The 22190-nt window shown below is 32.5% G+C and overlaps 1 protein-coding gene across 2 annotated transcripts in view; it reads left to right on the plus strand.

The window, feature by feature from the left end:
• Positions 1 to 22190, plus strand: part of LOC130450344 (beta-1,4-galactosyltransferase galt-1) — a 53058-nt gene that overhangs the window by 11633 nt on the left and 19235 nt on the right. The window contains exons 1-4 of one of the 2 annotated variants that reach the window (XM_056788686.1): positions 1101 to 1231; positions 1756 to 1990; positions 13521 to 13652; positions 19872 to 19954. In XM_056788686.1, coding sequence (XP_056644664.1) covers positions 1766 to 1990; positions 13521 to 13652; positions 19872 to 19954 — 440 coding nt within the window. In that variant the 5' untranslated portion in view covers positions 1101 to 1231; positions 1756 to 1765. Of the gene's footprint in view, positions 1 to 1100; positions 1232 to 1755; positions 1991 to 13520; positions 13653 to 19871; positions 19955 to 22190 lie in introns of those variants that run through there. The other variant, XM_056788685.1, reaches the window with a different exon arrangement.

A 22190-nucleotide genomic window follows, 5' to 3' on the forward strand; every position in this document is an offset into this window, starting at 1 on the left:
CATCGAGAACCATCACGAACCATCGCAGAATCAACAAGAGGACTGGGACTGGGAAAGAAACAATGAAAAAGCAAAAAAATCGCAGAAAATTACGAAAAACCTCAAATTTTTGTAACACACGGTATCAATTCGACGCTTAAAACTGAAAGACAATCAAATTCGAAGGTTCAATTGAATAAATTGTTAACCATAAAGTTTCGTCATTTCGATCTACTCAGTTCTACGAGCTCGAACGAAAAACACAAAAAACCACGAATCTCTACGATTACGCCCCCACGTGTTCGGCGTGTTTTCGATTGTTTTGTTGCTTCATCTGATGCGATGCACTCAACTTTAATTAAACGGCAACCGACTCGACGTTCGCATATATGCAAATCCGATTCCAAACAAATAAAACTACACCGGCGAAATCGTTTGCAACACTAAATTAAATTCCAGGTAGGAGGACGAGGAATTCGTTTTGCAAACAGTGTGGCGGCATAGCAACTCTTAAGAAGCAATAATTCCGTCCTAAACCCAATAAACATCTTCACAAAGCGCACGCCTGATTTTGACATTTCGTTAAAAAAGAAGAATAAGCGTTAAATATCGGAATAGCTTCCGCGTCGGCCATTATTACATAGACATCAGGTGATTTTGACAATTCGTTTGATTGTTCAGTTCGATGGAATATAAAAAAAAAGAAGAATAAGTGATAAATGTCTATTAATTTGATTCTAGTTTGACGTTTTCGACATACGTGTCAGTTTTACTGGAAATATCATATCGAAAACGACGAAGAAAATTTAGGATTTATTTGTAAGTTACAGCTTTCTATTTCGACTAATATATTTATTTATTTTTGGCTTTCAAACTACATATTATCAACCAAAATGTCTCGGGTGTGATGTACATTCATTCATCGACGATAAAATTTATAAAAAACGCTTGTTACGAATTGGAACGAAATCCGACAACACTGTCGGTTATTTAAACCGACTCGAAACATTGTAAATTCTTTATTGTTTATCAGTTAAACCGTAGGAATTAATTTAACGGAATTAACCTTTTAAACTAATACGAAAAAATATTAATTGAGTACCGTTACATCCAGAGTAGTAGTTTCTTATCATTTTTTTTATTGTATACTGATATCACATTGATTTTATCGCATTCAGTATCATTTACAATTCGAAGGTGTGAATGTAGGTGACGAAAAATTGACGTTCAATTATTGCGAGCAGCGATTAAGGTAGAAATTAAATTTATATACCGTTAGATCGAATACTAAATAGTAAAAAAACATGAATCAAAATACGTGAATGAAGAAAAATGGAAAAAAAACTCCGTTTTAACCGAACAGGACCGGTTTTACGGTCCATGTGGTGGACGAGTTCGTAATTTCCATGTAACAGCGAGTCGCGTGTAAATATTCATTTCAAAATGGGGAAACAATGTTTTCACCGTTTTTCGTTTTCGAGACTAACTGACTGTGATAATTTCGACTTTGGACGTTTACTAAAGTGATGTTTCTTCAGTTTAGTCGCCCCCTAAACAATATATTATAGAACCGGCTTCGAAAAAGTGAACTTTGGAATGAATCTCGCGATTTCACTTCACTAAAATTCGCCACTTTCACTTCACTAAATTCATTAGAAGTTTTTTGGGAAGGTGGGACTTCAAAAAACGCACATTTTTCGAGATGACGTCCCGCGAGTGTTGACAGATCGCTTCCCCCGCTTTGACTATGATGAATGAAGTTGTTTTCTATTGCAGATTATTGAGAATGAGCGCGAGCAGCGGGGGAAAGAAGAAATACGCAAATTTCAGGAACAGACAGCGGGCGAGTTTGAGTTTTTTCATAGTCGTCATGTTTTTCGGCGTTTTCGGAATAATCGTGTTTACGGAAATTTTTTTTATAGACGAAAGGGGGCGCGCAACGGGGGTGGTCGTCAGACACGGTTCACTAACTTATCAACATAAACAAGAAAAATCGGCCGATTACGAAGAGGTAAGTTCGAAAATTCTCATTTTCAATATTAGAGAATTGGCAACGCTGTTATTCGTAGATTAGATTAAAAATATGAATTTAAATATTTCGAAAATATTTGGAATATCTGATTGATAAGAGTTTGAAATTTATATGTAGAGTATGTCCCCACCAACGGAAAACTTTCTTAGTTAAAATTAGAGTTTAAAACGTATTCCCCTCGTATTACGAAATATTAAACGATTTCTGATGATAAATTAACGTATTTCCCTCGTATAATTCAATATTAAATTAGTTCTGTTGATAAATTTAGCACCGGGTGTTGTGAATAACATCAATTTGTATGTACAGTATGTCCCACAACACGTTGTATACAACAAAAAACTTTTTCAATTAAAATTAGAGCTTAAAACGTATTTCCCTCGTATAATTCAATATTAAAGAGTTCTGTTGACAAAGTTTGTGCCGTGTGATGAGATTGAGATCAATTTCTATGTACAGTATGTCCCACACCACGTTGCATACAACGATACACTTTTTTATTTAGAGTTTAAAACGTATTCCCCTCGTATTACGAAATATTAAACTATTTCTGAAGATGAATTAACGTATTTCACTCGTATAATTTAATATTAAACGAGTTTTGTCGATAAATTTTGCGCCGTGTGGTAAGAACGAGATCAATTTCTATGTACAGTATGTCCCGCAAAGTTGTTTTGTAATGGAAACCTTGTTTAATTAGAATTTATAGCTTAAAACGTATTCCCCTCGTAAAATTTAATATTAAACGAGTTCTGTCGATAAATTTTGCGCTGTATGGTAAGAACGAGATCAATTTCTATGTACAGTATGTCCCACAAAGTTGTTTGTAATGGAAACCTTGTTTAATTAGAATTTATAGCTTAAAACGTATTCCCCTCGTAAAATTCAATATTAAACGAGTTCTGTCGATAAATTTTGCGCTGTATGGTAAGAACGAGATCAATTTCTATGTACAGTATGTCCCGCAAAGTTATTTTGTAATGGAAACCTTGTTTAATTAGAATTTATAGCTTAAAACGTATTCCCCTCGTAAAATTTAATATTAAACGAGTTCTGTCGATAAATTTTGCGCTGTATGGTAAGAACGAGATCAATTTCTATGTACAGTATGTCCCACAAAGTTGTTTGTAATGGAAACCTTGTTTAATTAGAATTTATAGCTTAAAACGTATTCCCCTCGTAAAATTCAATATTAAACGAGTTCTGTCGATAAATTTTGCGCTGTATGGTAAGAACGAGATCAATTTCTATGTACAGTATGTCCCGCAAAGTTGTTTTGTAATGGAAACCTTGTTTAATTAGAATTTATAGCTTAAAACGTATTCCCCTCGTAAAATTTAATATTAAACGAGTTCTGTCGATAAATTTTGCGCTGTATGGTAAGAACGAGATCAATTTCTATGTACAGTATGTCCCACAAAGTTGTTTGTAATGGAAACCTTGTTTAATTAGAATTTATAGCTTAAAACGTATTCCCCTCGTAAAATTCAATATTAAACGAGTTCTGTCGATAAATTTTGCGCTGTATGGTAAGAACGAGATCAATTTCTATGTACAGTATGTCCCGCAAAGTTATTTTGTAATGGAAACCTTGTTTAATTAGAATTTATAGCTTAAAACGTATTCCCCTCGTAAAATTTAATATTAAACGAGTTCTGTCGATAAATTTTGCGCTGTATGGTAAGAACGAGATCAATTTCTATGTACAGTATGTCCCGCAAAGTTGTTTTGTAATGGAAACCTTGTTTAATTAGAGTTTAGAGCTTAAAACTTATTCCCCTCGTAAAATTCAATATTAAACGAGTTTTTTCGATAAATTTTGCGCCGTGTGGTAAGAATGAGATCAATTTCTATGTACAGTATGTCCCGCAAAGTTGTTTTGTAATGGAAACCTTGTTTAATTAGAGTTTAGAGCTTAAAACGTATTCCCCTCGTAAAATTCAATATTAAACGAGTTTTTTCGATAAATTTTGCGCCGTGTGGTAAGAACGAGATCAATTTCTATGTACAGTATGTCCCGCAAAGTTGTTTTGTAATGGAAACCTTGTTTAATTAGAGTTTAGAGCTTAAAACTTATTCCCCTCGTAAAATTCAATATTAAACGAGTTTTGTCGATAAATTTTGCGCCGTGTGGTAAGAACGAGATCAATTTCTATGTACAGTATGTCCCGCAAAGTTGTTTTGTAATGGAAACCTTGTTTAATTAGAGTTTAGAGCTTAAAACTTATTCCCCTCGTAAAATTCAATATTAAACGAGTTTTTTCGATAAATTTTGCGCCGTGTGGTAAGAACGAGATCAATTTCTATGTACAGTATGTCCCGCAAAGTTGTTTTGTAATGGAAACCTTGTTTAATTAGAATTTATAGCTTAAAACGTATTCCCCTCGTAAAATTTAATATTAAACGAGTTCTGTCGATAAATTTTGCGCTGTATGGTAAGAACGAGATCAATTTCTATGTACAGTATGTCCCACAAAGTTGTTTGTAATGGAAACCTTGTTTAATTAGAATTTATAGCTTAAAACGTATTCCCCTCGTAAAATTCAATATTAAACGAGTTCTGTCGATAAATTTTGCGCTGTATGGTAAGAACGAGATCAATTTCTATGTACAGTATGTCCCGCAAAGTTATTTTGTAATGGAAACCTTGTTTAATTAGAATTTATAGCTTAAAACGTATTCCCCTCGTAAAATTTAATATTAAACGAGTTCTGTCGATAAATTTTGCGCTGTATGGTAAGAACGAGATCAATTTCTATGTACAGTATGTCCCACAAAGTTGTTTGTAATGGAAACCTTGTTTAATTAGAATTTATAGCTTAAAACGTATTCCCCTCGTAAAATTCAATATTAAACGAGTTCTGTCGATAAATTTTGCGCTGTATGGTAAGAACGAGATCAATTTCTATGTACAGTATGTCCCGCAAAGTTGTTTTGTAATGGAAACCTTGTTTAATTAGAATTTATAGCTTAAAACGTATTCCCCTCGTAAAATTTAATATTAAACGAGTTCTGTCGATAAATTTTGCGCTGTATGGTAAGAACGAGATCAATTTCTATGTACAGTATGTCCCACAAAGTTGTTTGTAATGGAAACCTTGTTTAATTAGAATTTATAGCTTAAAACGTATTCCCCTCGTAAAATTCAATATTAAACGAGTTCTGTCGATAAATTTTGCGCTGTATGGTAAGAACGAGATCAATTTCTATGTACAGTATGTCCCGCAAAGTTATTTTGTAATGGAAACCTTGTTTAATTAGAATTTATAGCTTAAAACGTATTCCCCTCGTAAAATTTAATATTAAACGAGTTCTGTCGATAAATTTTGCGCTGTATGGTAAGAACGAGATCAATTTCTATGTACAGTATGTCCCGCAAAGTTGTTTTGTAATGGAAACCTTGTTTAATTAGAGTTTAGAGCTTAAAACTTATTCCCCTCGTAAAATTCAATATTAAACGAGTTTTTTCGATAAATTTTGCGCCGTGTGGTAAGAATGAGATCAATTTCTATGTACAGTATGTCCCGCAAAGTTGTTTTGTAATGGAAACCTTGTTTAATTAGAGTTTAGAGCTTAAAACGTATTCCCCTCGTAAAATTCAATATTAAACGAGTTTTTTCGATAAATTTTGCGCCGTGTGGTAAGAACGAGATCAATTTCTATGTACAGTATGTCCCGCAAAGTTGTTTTGTAATGGAAACCTTGTTTAATTAGAGTTTAGAGCTTAAAACTTATTCCCCTCGTAAAATTCAATATTAAACGAGTTTTGTCGATAAATTTTGCGCCGTGTGGTAAGAACGAGATCAATTTCTATGTACAGTATGTCCCGCAAAGTTGTTTTGTAATGGAAACCTTGTTTAATTAGAGTTTAGAGCTTAAAACTTATTCCCCTCGTAAAATTCAATATTAAACGAGTTTTTTCGATAAATTTTGCGCCGTGTGGTAAGAACGAGATCAATTTCTATGTACAGTATGTCCCGCAAAGTTGTTTTGTAATGGAAACCTTGTTTAATTAGAGTTTAGAGCTTAAAACGTATTCCCCTCGTAAAATTCAATATTAAACGATTTTTTTCGATAAATTTTGCGCCGTATGGTAAGAACGAGATCAATTTCTATGTACAGTATGTCCCGCAAAGTTGTTTTGTAATGGAAACCTTGTTTAATTAGAGTTTAGAGCTTAAAACTTATTCCCCTCGTAAAATTCAATATTAAACGAGTTTTGTCGATAAATTTTGCGCCGTGTGGTAAGAACGAGATCAATTTCTATGTACAGTATGTCCCGCAAAGTTGTTTTGTAATGGAAACCTTGTTTAATTAGAGTTTAGAGCTTAAAACGTATTCCCCTCGTAAAATTCAATATTAAACGAGTTTTTTCGATAAATTTTGCGCCGTGTGGTAAGAACGAGATCAATTTCTATGTACAGTATGTCCCGCAAAGTTGTTTTGTAATGGAAACCTTGTTTAATTAGAGTTTAGAGCTTAAAACGTATTCCCCTCGTAAAATTCAATGTTAAACGAGTTTTTTCGATAAATTTTGCGCCGTGTGGTAAGAACGAGATCAATTTCTATGTACAGTATGTCCCGCAAAGTTGTTTTGTAATGGAAACCTTGTTTAATTAGAGTTTAGAGCTTAAAACGTATTCCCCTCGTAAAATTCAATATTGAACGAGTTTTTTCGATAAATTTTGCGCCGTGTGGTAAGAACGAGATCAATTTCTATGTACAGTATGTCCCGCAAAGTTGTTTTGTAATGGAAACCTTGTTTAATTAGAGTTTAGAGCTTAAAACGTATTCCCCTCGTAAAATTCAATATTAAACGAGTTTTTTCGATAAATTTTGCGCCGTGTGGTAAGAACGAGATCAATTTCTATGTACAGTATGTCCCGCAAAGTTGTTTTGTAATGGAAACCTTGTTTAATTAGAGTTTAGAGCTTAAAACGTATTCCCCTCGTAAAATTCAATATTAAACGATTTTTTTCGATAAATTTTGCGCCGTATGGTAAGAACGAGATCAATTTCTATGTACAGTATGTCCCGCAAAGTTGTTTTGTAATGGAAACCTTGTTTAATTAGAGTTTAGAGCTTAAAACTTATTCCCCTCGTAAAATTCAATATTAAACGAGTTTTGTCGATAAATTTTGCGCCGTGTGGTAAGAACGAGATCAATTTCTATGTACAGTATGTCCCGCAAAGTTGTTTTGTAATGGAAACCTTGTTTAATTAGAGTTTAGAGCTTAAAACGTATTCCCCTCGTAAAATTCAATATTAAACGAGTTTTTTCGATAAATTTTGCGCCGTGTGGTAAGAACGAGATCAATTTCTATGTACAGTATGTCCCGCAAAGTTGTTTTGTAATGGAAACCTTGTTTAATTAGAGTTTAGAGCTTAAAACGTATTCCCCTCGTAAAATTCAATGTTAAACGAGTTTTTTCGATAAATTTTGCGCCGTGTGGTAAGAACGAGATCAATTTCTATGTACAGTATGTCCCGCAAAGTTGTTTTGTAATGGAAACCTTGTTTAATTAGAGTTTAGAGCTTAAAACGTATTCCCCTCGTAAAATTCAATATTGAACGAGTTTTTTCGATAAATTTTGCGCCGTGTGGTAAGAACGAGATCAATTTCTATGTACAGTATGTCCCGCAAAGTTGTTTTGTAATGGAAACCTTGTTTAATTAGAGTTTAGAGCTTAAAACGTATTCCCCTCGTAAAATTCAATATTAAACGAGTTTTTTCGATAAATTTTGCGCTGCATGGTAAGAACGAGATCAATTTCTATGTACAGTATGTCCCGCAAAGTTGTTTTGTAATGGAAACCTTGTTTAATTAGAGTTTAGAGCTTAAAACTTATTCCCCTCGTAAAATTCAATATTAAACGAGTTTTTCGATAAATTTTGCGCCGTGTGGTAAGAACGAGATCAATTTCTATGTACAGTATGTCCCGCAAAGTTGTTTTGTAATGGAAACCTTGTTTAATTAGAGTTTAGAGCTTAAAACGTATTCCCCTCGTAAAATTCAATATTAAACGAGTTTTTTCGATAAATTTTGCGCTGCATGGTAAGAACGAGATCAATTTCTATGTACAGTATGTCCCGCAAAGTTGTTTTGTAATGGAAACCTTGTTTAATTAGAGTTTAGAGCTTAAAACGTATTCCCCTCGTAAAATTCAATATTGAACGAGTTTTTTCGATAAATTTTGCGCCGTGTGGTAAGAACGAGATCAATTTCTATGTACAGTATGTCCCACAAAGTTGTTTGTAATGGAAACCTTGTTTAATTAGAGTTTAGAGCTTAAAACGTATTCCCCTCGTAAAATTCAATATTAAACGAGTTTTTTCGATAAATTTTGCGCCGTCTGGTAAGAACGAGATCAATTTCTATGTACAGTATGTCCCACAAAGTTGTTTGTAATGGAAACCTTGTTTAATTAGAGTTTAGAGCTTAAAACGTATTCCCCTCGTAAAATTCAATATTGAACGAGTTTTTTCGATAAATTTTGCGCCGTGTGGTAAGAACGAGATCAATTTCTATGTACAGTATGTCCCGCAAAGTTGTTTTGTAATGGAAACCTTGTTTAATTAGAGTTTAGAGCTTAAAACGTATTCCCCTCGTAAAATTCAATATTAAACGAGTTTTTTCGATAAATTTTGCGCCGTCTGGTAAGAACGAGATCAATTTCTATGTACAGTATGTCCCACAAAGTTGTTTGTAATGGAAACCTTGTTTAATTAGAGTTTAGAGCTTAAAACGTATTCCCCTCGTAAAATTCAATATTGAACGAGTTTTTTCGATAAATTTTGCGCCGTCTGGTAAGAACGAGATCAATTTCTATGTACAGTATGTCCCGCAAAGTTGTTTTGTAATGGAAACCTTGTTTAATTAGAGTTTAGAGCTTAAAACGTATTCCCCTCGTAAAATTCAATATTAAACGAGTTTTTTCGATAAATTTTGCGCCGTATGGTAAGAACGAGATCAATTTCTATGTACAGTATGTCCCGCAAAGTTGTTTTGTAATGGAAACCTTGTTTAATTAGAGTTTAGAGCTTAAAACGTATTCCCCTCGTAAAATTCAATATTGAACGAGTTTTTTCGATAAATTTTGCGCCGTGTGGTAAGAACGAGATCAATTTCTATGTACAGTATGTCCCGCAAAGTTGTTTGTAATGGAAACCTTGTTTAATTAGAGTTTAGAGCTTAAAACGTATTCCCCTCGTAAAATTCAATATTAAACGAGTTTTTTCGATAAATTTTGCGCCGTATGGTAAGAACGAGATCAATTTTTATGTACAGTATGTCCCGCAAAGTTGTTTTGTAATGGAAACCTTGTTTAATTAGAGTTTAGAGCTTAAAACGTATTCCCCTCGTAAAATTCAATATTAAACGAGTTTTTTCGATAAATTTTGCGCCGTATGGTAAGAACGAGATCAATTTCTATGTACAGTATGTCCCGCAAAGTTGTTTTGTAATGGAAACCTTGTTTAATTAGAGTTTAGAGCTTAAAACGTATTCCCCTCGTAAAATTCAATATTAAACGAGTTTTTTCGATAAATTTTGCGCCGTGTGGTAAGAACGAGATCAATTTCTATGTACAGTATGTCCCGCAAAGTTGTTTTGTAATGGAAACCTTGTTTAATTAGAGTTTAGAGCTTAAAACGTATTCCTCTCGTAAAATGCAATATTAAACGAGTTTTTTCGATAAATTTTGCGCCGTGTGGTAAGAACGAGATTAATTACTATGTACAGTATGTCCCGCAAAGTTGTTTTGTAATGGAAATCTTGTTTAATTAGAGTTTAGAGCTTAAAACGTATTCCCCTCGTAAAATTCAATATTAAACGAGTTTTTTCGATAAATTTTGCGCCGTGTGGTAAGAACGAGATCAATTTTTATGTACAGTATGTCCCGCAAAGTTGTTTTGTAATGGAAACCTTGTTTAATTAGAGTTTAGAGCTTAAAACGTATTCCCCTCGTAAAATTCAATATTAAACGAGTTTTTTCGATAAATTTTGCGCCGTGTGGTAAGAACGAGATCAATTTCTATGTACAGTATGTCCCGCAAAGTTGTTTTGTAATGGAAACCTTGTTTAATTAGAGTTTAGAGCTTAAAACGTATTCCCCTCGTAAAATTCAATATTAAACGAGTTTTTTCGATAAATTTTGCGCCGTATGGTAAGAACGAGATCAATTTCTATGTACAGTATGTCCCGCAAAGTTGTTTTGTAATGGAAACCTTGTTTAATTAGAGTTTAGAGCTTAAAACGTATTCCCCTCGTAAAATTCAATATTAAACGAGTTTTTCGATAAATTTTGCGCCGTATGGTAAGAACGAGATCAATTTCTATGTACAGTATGTCCCGCAAAGTTGTTTTGTAATGGAAACCTTGTTTAATTAGAGTTTAGAGCTTAAAACGTATTCCTCTCGTAAAATGCAATATTAAACGAGTTTTTTCGATAAATTTTGCGCCGTGTGGTAAGAACGAGATTAATTACTATGTACAGTATGTCCCGCAAAGTTGTTTTGTAATGGAAATCTTGTTTAATTAGAGTTTAGAGCTTAAAACGTATTCCCCTCGTAAAATTCAATATTGAACGAGTTTTTTCGATAAATTTTGCGCCGTGTGGTAAGAACGAGATCAATTTCTATGTACAGTATGTCCCACAAAGTTGTTTGTAATGGAAACCTTGTTTAATTAGAGTTTAGAGCTTAAAACGTATTCCCCTCGTAAAATTCAATATTAAACGAGTTTTTTCGATAAATTTTGCGCCGTCTGGTAAGAACGAGATCAATTTCTATGTACAGTATGTCCCACAAAGTTGTTTGTAATGGAAACCTTGTTTAATTAGAGTTTAGAGCTTAAAACGTATTCCCCTCGTAAAATTCAATATTGAACGAGTTTTTTCGATAAATTTTGCGCCGTCTGGTAAGAACGAGATCAATTTCTATGTACAGTATGTCCCGCAAAGTTGTTTTGTAATGGAAACCTTGTTTAATTAGAGTTTAGAGCTTAAAACGTATTCCCCTCGTAAAATTCAATATTAAACGAGTTTTTTCGATAAATTTTGCGCCGTATGGTAAGAACGAGATCAATTTCTATGTACAGTATGTCCCGCAAAGTTGTTTTGTAATGGAAACCTTGTTTAATTAGAGTTTAGAGCTTAAAACGTATTCCCCTCGTAAAATTCAATATTGAACGAGTTTTTTCGATAAATTTTGCGCCGTGTGGTAAGAACGAGATCAATTTCTATGTACAGTATGTCCCGCAAAGTTGTTTGTAATGGAAACCTTGTTTAATTAGAGTTTAGAGCTTAAAACGTATTCCCCTCGTAAAATTCAATATTAAACGAGTTTTTTCGATAAATTTTGCGCCGTATGGTAAGAACGAGATCAATTTTTATGTACAGTATGTCCCGCAAAGTTGTTTTGTAATGGAAACCTTGTTTAATTAGAGTTTAGAGCTTAAAACGTATTCCCCTCGTAAAATTCAATATTAAACGAGTTTTTTCGATAAATTTTGCGCCGTATGGTAAGAACGAGATCAATTTCTATGTACAGTATGTCCCGCAAAGTTGTTTTGTAATGGAAACCTTGTTTAATTAGAGTTTAGAGCTTAAAACGTATTCCCCTCGTAAAATTCAATATTGAACGAGTTTTTTCGATAAATTTTGCGCCGTGTGGTAAGAACGAGATCAATTTCTATGTACAGTATGTCCCGCAAAGTTGTTTGTAATGGAAACCTTGTTTAATTAGAGTTTAGAGCTTAAAACGTATTCCCCTCGTAAAATTCAATATTAAACGAGTTTTTTCGATAAATTTTGCGCCGTATGGTAAGAACGAGATCAATTTTTATGTACAGTATGTCCCGCAAAGTTGTTTTGTAATGGAAACCTTGTTTAATTAGAGTTTAGAGCTTAAAACGTATTCCCCTCGTAAAATTCAATATTAAACGAGTTTTTTCGATAAATTTTGCGCCGTGTGGTAAGAACGAGATCAATTTCTATGTACAGTATGTCCCGCAAAGTTGTACGCAACGGAAAGGTGAATATTTTAAGCGTTTACCTTAAAAATCTCAAAGCATATACACTACATGCTTAATTTATGTGTTATTATGGAAAAATACCGATATGCACTATTATTTTGGGTCGAAAAATTAGCGAAACCTCTTAAAGGACCAAAATCGAAACGACTACATCCCTATAATTCCCTTGGCTGCTTTTAATGACTGAAAAATGACCCAGAAACATGATAAATCTTATAAAAACCACCAATGCAGTGGTTAGGACACATTAACGAAAGAAAAAACAAAGAGAAATAGAGAAGATTTTATAGAGCAAGGTTAGAAGGAAATAGAGACATAGAATACTCTAAAAAGAGATCTTAAAATGAGACAGAGAAGTGCGAGATTTGAAAAAAGACCGTTGGACATAACCTCAATTAAAAATTATCGATCTTGTATAGCCTTGACGAAATACGGATACAGGATTCCTGGAACACATTATTTTAATGGTCCAATTCAATAATAGCTATGAATAACCCCAGAGATCGATTATTCACATGCAAATTTAACCTACATTTATTTAAAGTCCACTACGGGCGTTAATTTACTAATATACATCGTTATTTTTGGATAAAATCATAAAATTCTATCATTACTATAAATATTTACGTCGAAATCGTCCATTGGTTAATAAAAATCTGTCTAAACTGTACTCAAAGTTCATCCGAAGTGTAACAAATAGTTATTTTGGACGACGCCATCTCAAACTTGTTCGTTCTGTATCCATTCGCATACCGAAAGTTGCGTTTCGAGTGTTCCGTGTAGCGAAAGTGACAGTTCCGTGCCGCAAAACGCTTTCGGGACGTTCTGGAGTAGACGACTTCGACGTTGACAGTTGACAGTTTCACTTGATCTATGGTTCATTCTACTCCAACATTTGACGTACACTGAATGTCATAAAAAATGAACGAACAAACCTCAAATCAATAAAAGTCTCAACGTCAGTCGGTTCTTTGGTCTGTCGAATTTTTCGAATCCATAATGGCCTTATCGCCCGAATGCGAAGAAAAATTGGAAATGGTGATCGATATTTTCAAAGATATTTTCCATTTCGGTTATATCCCATTCATATTGTATCTCGGTTGGAAGCAAGGTCCCGAGAAAGGTTGCGGGTCATTCCATTTCACGCAATTACTTTGGAACTACTAAACTCCGAGCTTTCGATTTGAAATTTTCTCAACTTTCACAAATGTAAATATAAATAAAGACGTTTATTCACCTTTTTATATGTTTTTCGTGATTAATTGCGTAGAATAATAGATATTAGCCCGTAAAATGTCGGGTGGCGAAGTTTCGACGAGACCGGACGATCTGCGAAGACCGAATAATTGCGGGGGCTGTTCGGCTACGTCGCGAATCGGTATTATTTTGGAAATTTTGAAAAATTATCGGTCGAAGCAAGCAAACAATGCTGCATGACGAGCGTTGTCAACACGATCGGTTTGTTGTTTGTTCTAGAGCGAGGACTACATATCAATAAGAGTTGGGGCTGCGATGATGAACGAAGACACCCTCGGTGCGCTTCTCATCGGGGGTCGCGCTCCAGTTGCACTCCCCGTAATTGAACATTCGGCTCCTTCGTCGTCGAAGGTAAATTTGTGTTTAATAAATTTATATCTTTTATTTATTTAATTTTATTTTATTTTATTCGAGTTGTTTGTAGTATTTTTTTGGGATATATGTGGGGCGGAATAAAATGAAAAAAAAATGCTGTAAAATGTTTTAAAACTTGATGTAAATTTGGTCGTGTCTATCGTCGAGATTTAGTTTGCCTGAAAATCGAAATTTATCGCTGTAAAATCTACCGGGTGGACAAATAAAAACGGTCACTACTAGAAGGCGTATTTGAAAATATTTTTCTAATTTTTCAACAAGTTATCCAATCAAGTGACACTTTGTATACCATAATCGAATTCTTTACTAAATTCTGCGTATTTTTTATCCCACAAGTTTTCGTCTATCTCTTCGTATAAGAGGTAGGGGAGAGTGAAAACTTTGTTATATAAAAAAACTTCTAAGTCCGGTTCTGCTTAACCGATTTTGGTAAACTTGACGTTTTTTGGAAAATTTATTATTCAGCAATACTAAATATATAGAAATTTATAAAAATCGACTAAGCAGAACCGGACTTACAGGCTTTTTTTTTCATAAAAATTTTCCCACTCTCCCCCAGTTTTTATTTCAAAAGATAAACGAAAACTTGTGGAATGAAAAATGCGCAGATTTTGTTGTTTAATTATTTTATTGTATAAAAAGTGTCGTTAAATTGTGAAAATTTTGGAAATTTCGCTTTTTCAACTTCATATTTTCAAATATATTTTCTAGTGATTGACATAAAATTTTGAAAATAATTTCTAGGGTCATTTTTTGATAATTTTTGGAGCCCACGTTAGTTAAAGAAGAATCTGAAAATCGAAATTTATCGCTATTAAATCTACTGGGTGGACAAATAAAAACTGCCACTACTAGAAGGCGTATTTCGAAATATTTAATAGAAAAACTAATTTTTCAACAATTTAACCAATCAAGTGACACTTTGTATACGATAATCGAATTCTTTACTAAATTCTGCGTATTTTTTATCCCACAAGTTTTCGTCTATCTCTTCGTATAAGAGGTAGGGGAGAGTGAAAACTTTGTTATATAAAAAAACTTCTAAGTCCGGTTCTGCTTAACCGATTTTGGTAAACTTGACGTTTTTTGGAAAATTTATTATTCAGCTATACTAAATATATGGAAATTTATAAAAATCGACTAAGCAGAACCGGATTTAAAGGCTTTTTTTTTCATAAAAATTTTCCCACTCTCCCCCAGTTTTTATTTCAAAAGATAAACGAAAACTTGTGGAATGAAAAATGCGCAGATTTTGTTGTTTAATTATTTTATTGTATAAAAAGTGTCGTTAAATTGTGAAAATTTTGGAAATTTCGCTTTTTCAACTTCATATTTTCAAATATATTTTCTAGTGATTGATACAAAATTTTGAAAATAATTCCTAGGGTCATTTTTTGATAATTTTTGGAACCCACGTTAGTTAAAGAAGAACCTAAAAATCGAAATTTATCGCTATTAAATCTACCGGGTGGACAAATTAAAAAGGGCCCCTACTAGAAGACGTATTTAAAAATATTTAATTGAAAAACTAATTTTTCGACAATTTAACCAATCAAGTGACACTTTGTATACGATAATCGAATCCTTTACTAAATTCTGCGTATTTTTTATCCTACAAGTTTTCGTCTATCTCTTCGTATAAGAGGTAGGGGAGAGTGAGAACTTTGTTATATAAAAAAACTTGTAATTCCGGTTCTGCTTAACCGATTTTGGTAAACTTGACGTTTTTTGGAAAATTTATTATTCAGCAATACTAAATATATGGAAATTTATAAAAATCGACTAAGCAGAACCGGACTTACAGGCTTTTTTTTCATAAAAATTTTCCCACTCTCCCCCAGTTTTTATTTCAAAAGATGAACGAAAACTTGTGGAATGAAAAATGCGCAGATTTTGTTGTTTAATTATTTTATTGTATAAAAAGTGTCGTTAAATTGTGAAAATTTTGGAAATTTCGCTTTTTCAACTTCATATTTTCAAATATATTTTCTAGTGATTGATACAAAATTTTGAAAATAATTCCTAGGGTCATTTTTTGATAATTTTTGGAACCCACGTTAGTTAAAGAAGAACCTAAAAATCGAAATTTATCGCTATTAAATCTACCGGGTGGACAAATTAAAAAGGGCCCCTACTAGAAGACGTATTTAAAAATATTTAATTGAAAAACTAATTTTTCGACAATTTAACCAATCAAGTGACACTTTGTATACGATAATCGAATCCTTTACTAAATTCTGAGTATTTTTTATCCTACAAGTTTTCGTCTATCTCTTCGTATAAGAGGTAGGGGAGAGTGAGAACTTTGTTATATAAAAAAACTTGTAATTCCGGTTCTGCTTAACCGATTTTGGTAAACTTGACGTTTTTTGGAAAATTTATTATTCAGCAATACTAAATATATGGAAATTTATAAAAATCGACTAAGCAGAACCGGACTTACAGGCTTTTTTTTCATAAAAATTTTCCCACTCTCCCCCAGTTTTTATTTCAAAAGATAAACGAAAACTTGTGGAATGAAAAATGCGCAGATTTTGTTGTTTAATTATTTTATTGTATAAAAAGTGTCGTTAAATTGTGAAAATTTTGGAAATTTCGCTTTTTCAACTTCATATTTTCAAATATATTTTCTAGTGATTGATACAAAATTTTGAAAATAATTCCTAGGGTCATTTTTTGATAATTTTTGGAACCCACGTTAGTTAAAGAAGAACCTAAAAATCGAAATTTATCGCTATTAAATCTACCGGGTGGACAAATTAAAAAGGGCCCCTACTAGAAGACGTATTTAAAAATATTTAATTGAAAAACTAATTTTTCGACAATTAATCCAATCAAGTGACACTTTGTATACGATAATCGAATTCTTTACTAAATTCTGCGTATTTTTTATCCCACAAGTTTTCGTCTATCTCTTCGTATAAGAGGTAGGGGAGAGTGAGAACTATGTTATATAAAAAAACTTGTAATTCCGGTTCTGCTTAACCGATTTTTGTAAACTTGACGTTTTTTGGAAAATTTATTATTCAGCAATACTAAATATATAGAAATTTATAAAAATCGACTAAGCAGAACCGGACTTACAGGCTTTTTTTTTCATAAAAATTTTCCCACTCTCCCCCAGTTTTTATTTCAAAAGATAAACGAAAACTTGTGGAATGAAAAATGCGCAGATTTTGTTGTTTAATTATTTTATTGTATAAAAAGTGTCGTTAAATTGTGAAAATTTTGGAAATTTCGCTTTTTCAACTTCATATTTTCAAATATATTTTCTAGTGATTGACATAAAATTTTGAAAATAATTTCTAGGGTCATTTTTTGATAATTTTTGGAGCCCACGTTAGTTAAAGAAGAATCTGAAAATCGAAATTTATCGCTATTAAATCTACTGGGTGGACAAATAAAAACTGCCACTACTAGAAGGCGTATTTCGAAATATTTAATAGAAAAACTAATTTTTCAACAATTTAACCAATCAAGTGACACTTTGTATACGATAATCGAATTCTTTACTAAATTCTGCGTATTTTTTATCCCACAAGTTTTCGTCTATCTCTTCGTATAAGAGGTAGGGGAGAGTGAGAACTATGTTATATAAAAAAACTTGTAATTCCGGTTCTGCTTAACCGATTTTGGTAAACTTGACGTTTTTTGGAAAATTTATTATTCAGCAATACTAAATATATGGAAATTTATAAAAATCGACTAAGCAGAACCGGACTTACAGGCTTTTTTTTCATAAAAATTTTCCCACTCTCCCCCAGTTTTTATTTCAAAAGATAAACGAAAACTTGTGGAATGAAAAATGCGCAGATTTTGTTGTTTAATTATTTTATTGTATAAAAAGTGTCGTTAAATTGTGAAAATTTTGGAAATTTCGCTTTTTCAACTTCATATTTTCAAATATATTTTCTAGTGATTGATACAAAATTTTGAAAATAATTCCTAGGGTCATTTTTTGATAATTTTTGGAACCCACGTTAGTTAAAGAAGAACCTAAAAATCGAAATTTATCGCTATTAAATCTACCGGGTGGACAAATTAAAAAGGGCCCCTACTAGAAGACGTATTTAAAAATATTTAATTGAAAAACTAATTTTTCGACAATTAATCCAATCAAGTGACACTTTGTATACGATAATCGAATTCTTTACTAAATTCTGCGTATTTTTTATCCCACAAGTTTTCGTCTATCTCTTCGTATAAGAGGTAGGGGAGAGTGAGAACTATGTTATATAAAAAAACTTGTAATTCCGGTTCTGCTTAACCGATTTTTGTAAACTTGACGTTTTTTGGAAAATTTATTATTCAGCTATACTAAATATATGGAAATTTATAAAAATCGACTAAGCAGAACCGGATTTAAAGGCTTTTTTTTTCATAAAAATTTTCCCACTCTCCCCCAGTTTTTATTTCAAAAGATAAACGAAAACTTGTGGAATGAAAAATGCGCAGATTTTGTTGTTTAATTATTTTATTGTATAAAAAGTGTCGTTAAATTGTGAAAATTTTGGAAATTTCGCTTTTTCAACTTCATATTTTCAAATATATTTTCTAGTGATTGATACAAAATTTTGAAAATAATTCCTAGGGTCATTTTTTGATAATTTTTGGAACCCACGTTAGTTAAAGAAGAACCTAAAAATCGAAATTTATCGCTATTAAATCTACCGGGTGGACAAATTAAAAAGGGCCCCTACTAGAAGACGTATTTAAAAATATTTAATTGAAAAACTAATTTTTCGACAATTTAACCAATCAAGTGACACTTTGTATACGATAATCGAATCCTTTACTAAATTCTGCGTATTTTTTATCCTACAAGTTTTCGTCTATCTCTTCGTATAAGAGGTAGGGGAGAGTGAGAACTTTGTTATATAAAAAAACTTGTAATTCCGGTTCTGCTTAACCGATTTTGGTAAACTTGACGTTTTTTGGAAAATTTATTATTCAGCAATACTAAATATATGGAAATTTATAAAAATCGACTAAGCAGAACCGGACTTACAGGCTTTTTTTTCATAAAAATTTTCCCACTCTCCCCCAGTTTTTATTTCAAAAGATGAACGAAAACTTGTGGAATGAAAAATGCGCAGATTTTGTTGTTTAATTATTTTATTGTATAAAAAGTGTCGTTAAATTGTGAAAATTTTGGAAATTTCGCTTTTTCAACTTCATATTTTCAAATATATTTTCTAGTGATTGATACAAAATTTTGAAAATAATTCCTAGGGTCATTTTTTGATAATTTTTGGAACCCACGTTAGTTAAAGAAGAACCTAAAAATCGAAATTTATCGCTATTAAATCTACCGGGTGGACAAATTAAAAAGGGCCCCTACTAGAAGACGTATTTAAAAATATTTAATTGAAAAACTAATTTTTCGACAATTAATCCAATCAAGTGACACTTTGTATACGATAATCGAATTCTTTACTAAATTCTGCGTATTTTTTATCCCACAAGTTTTCGTCTATCTCTTCGTATAAGAGGTAGGGGAGAGTGAGAACTTTGTTATATAAAAAAACTTCTAAGTCCGGTTCTGCTTAACCGATTTTGGTAAACTTGACGTTTTTTGGAAAATTTATTATTCAGCTATACTAAATATATGGAAATTTATAAAAATCGACTAAGCAGAACCGGATTTAAAGGCTTTTTTTTTTCATAAAAATTTTCCCACTCTCCCCCAGTTTTTATTTCAAAAGATAAACGAAAACTTGTGGAATGAAAAATGCGCAGATTTTGTTGTTTAATTATTTTATTGTATAAAAAGTGTCGTTAAATTGTGAAAATTTTGGAAATTTCGCTTTTTCAACTTCATATTTTGACATAAAATTTTGAAAATAATTTCTATGGCCACTTTTTTCAACAATTTTTGTTTCCCACCAAATACATCAAAATATCATTCGCCTAGTAAAAATAACCCAAAAATAGATCACGGGTCGGTGCCATGTTGCCACATATCTTGTAAATCAGTCGACTTGCGAATTTTCCGAAACTAATTTCTAATATCATCCATTTTTATCCAAGTTTATTTTACAATTTTATTAATTCACTATTTAGTTATGCGCCATAAAGAAAAATATATATTTGACCATATTGAAACCACGTATTTCTTTTATTTTCATTTTTTTTTTAATTTATTCGTTAAACCGCTTTCCAGCTGGAATATTTTGAACTAATTAATATTTATAGGTTATTTCCGAAACTCTGTTACCTCCGTTTCCGGAAAATACGACGCTGAACGAAGGTGCCTGGCAAAATATTAGCAATACAAGGTGAGTCAAAACAAAATATTCCTAATATGGATTATAAAATATATATATATATTCGTATTTAACCCTTTCCCTTCCAGGATAATCTTCTAAAAAACGCGTTGAGGCGTTCTCCAGATGAGAAAAGTCTGTGGCGGTATCTTAAACACTTTCTAGAGCCCTACTCGAGATCCTGTCTCTTAAATTCATGATTCCTTTCTTCATATTCTTTTTGGTGCTCTCATTTCTGGTCGTGGTCTTGCCTAAAATGCAGCAGAAGCCTCCGAATCTTCTTCCAATCCAACTCTCGCTTGATCCTCTTGGTTTCGAAGCACTTAGGGCCGATTGAGACGTCCTGTTGTCATTATTTTTCGCTATGTAGTCGACCCAATCCTTAAACGTCGGTATATAGTCTTGGATGACTTCCGGGTGTTTCCCGTTGGTGGTTTTCCACGATTATTCCACTTTTTCAGTGTCTGAAGACGGTAATTTGGTTAACGAAACTTGATTCTTCTTGGGGTTTCCAATTCTGGTCGTGGTTCGGCTTCTGATACCTTTTCTGGTAGCTGAATCTTCTTCCAATCCAATTCTCGGTTGATCCTCTCGGTTTCGAAGCACTTAGGGCCGATTGAGACGTCCTCTTGTCATTATTTTTCGCTATGTAGTCGACCCAAGTTCTACATCCAAGTACGAGATTGTGATAGTCATTAAATGCGAGTTGCGTACACTATTTTTTCTACGGTAAATCGTTATAATGGAAAACAATCGGTTTATTTTCAAAATTTATTAAATTATGTGAATTATGAAGGTTACCAAATGGAAATTTCAGAAATTCTTCTAACTAAATGGATTTTTATATATTATACGACGTTTTCAACGAATTTTGGGCTTTTTCATTTCAAAAGTTTACGTATTTCTTGATATATCTGGAAAATGATTAAAGATATAGGCATGTTCGTGTTGATCGGATGTGAGACTTCCTAGGTATACCCTGTATACTTTCTATCGAAATTGGCGAAATATGGCGTGCTTCTGAGTGCTAGAATAATGGTTGAAATTGACTCATTTTGGCTTTTTTACCCCCAAAAATCGTTAAGAGGGAATGTAAAATTTATTTGGGACGCTCTGTATACAATTTCTTTTGAAATTACATTTACAAATCGTGTTAGAATAAAGAAAAAAATGAAAAAATTGATCCTTTCGGTTGAAATTAACTCATTTCGGCATTTTTACCCCAAAAATTTGATGAATCGTTAAGAGGGAATGTAAAATTGTTTGGGGACGCACTGGTATACACTTTCTGTTGAAATTACATTCACAAATCGTGTTAGAATGAAGAAAAAAAATGAAAAAATTGATCCTTTCGGTTGAAATTAACTTATTTTGGCATTTTTACCCCCAAAAATTTGATGAATCGTTAAGAGGGAATGTAAAATTTATTTGGGACGCACCTTATACACTTTCTGCTGATATTACATTTACAAATCGTGCTAGAATGAAGAAGAAAATGAAAAAATTGATCCTTTCGGTTGAAATTAACTCATTTCGGCATTTTTACCCCCAAAAATTTGATGAATCGTTAAGAGAGAATGTAAAATTTATTTGGGACGCTCTGTATACAAGTTTCTGTTGAAATTACATTTACAAATCGTGTTAGAATAAAGAAAAAAATGAAAAAATTGATCCTTTCGGTTGAAATTAACTCATTTCGGCATTTTTACCCCCAAAAATTTGATGAATCGTTAAGAGGGAATGTAAAATTTGTTTGGGACGCACTGTATACACTTTCTGTTGAAATTACATTCACAAATCGTGTTAGAATGAAGAAAAAAATGAAAAAATTGATCCTTTCGGTTGAAATTAACTTATTTTGGCATTTTTACTCCCAAAAATTTGATGAATCGTTAAGAGGGAATGTAAAATTTATTTGGGACGCACCTTATACACTTTCTGCTGATATTACATTTACAAATCGTGCTAGAATGAAGAAGAAAATGAAAAAATTGATCCTTTCGGTTGAAATTAACTCATTTCGGCATTTTTACCCCCAAAAATTTGATGAATCGTTAAGAGGGAATGTAAAATTTGTTTGGGACGCACTGTATACACTTTCTGTTGAAATTACATTCACAAATCGTGTTAGAATGAAGAAAAAAATGAAAAAATTGATCCTTTCGGTTGAAATTAACTTATTTTGGCATTTTTACCCCCAAAAATTTGATGAATCGTTAAGAGGGAATGTAAAATTTATTTGGGACGC

Source organism: Diorhabda sublineata, chromosome 11, assembly GCF_026230105.1.
Source record: "Diorhabda sublineata isolate icDioSubl1.1 chromosome 11, icDioSubl1.1, whole genome shotgun sequence".
NCBI classification, from domain to species: Eukaryota; Metazoa; Arthropoda; class Insecta; order Coleoptera; family Chrysomelidae; genus Diorhabda; species Diorhabda sublineata.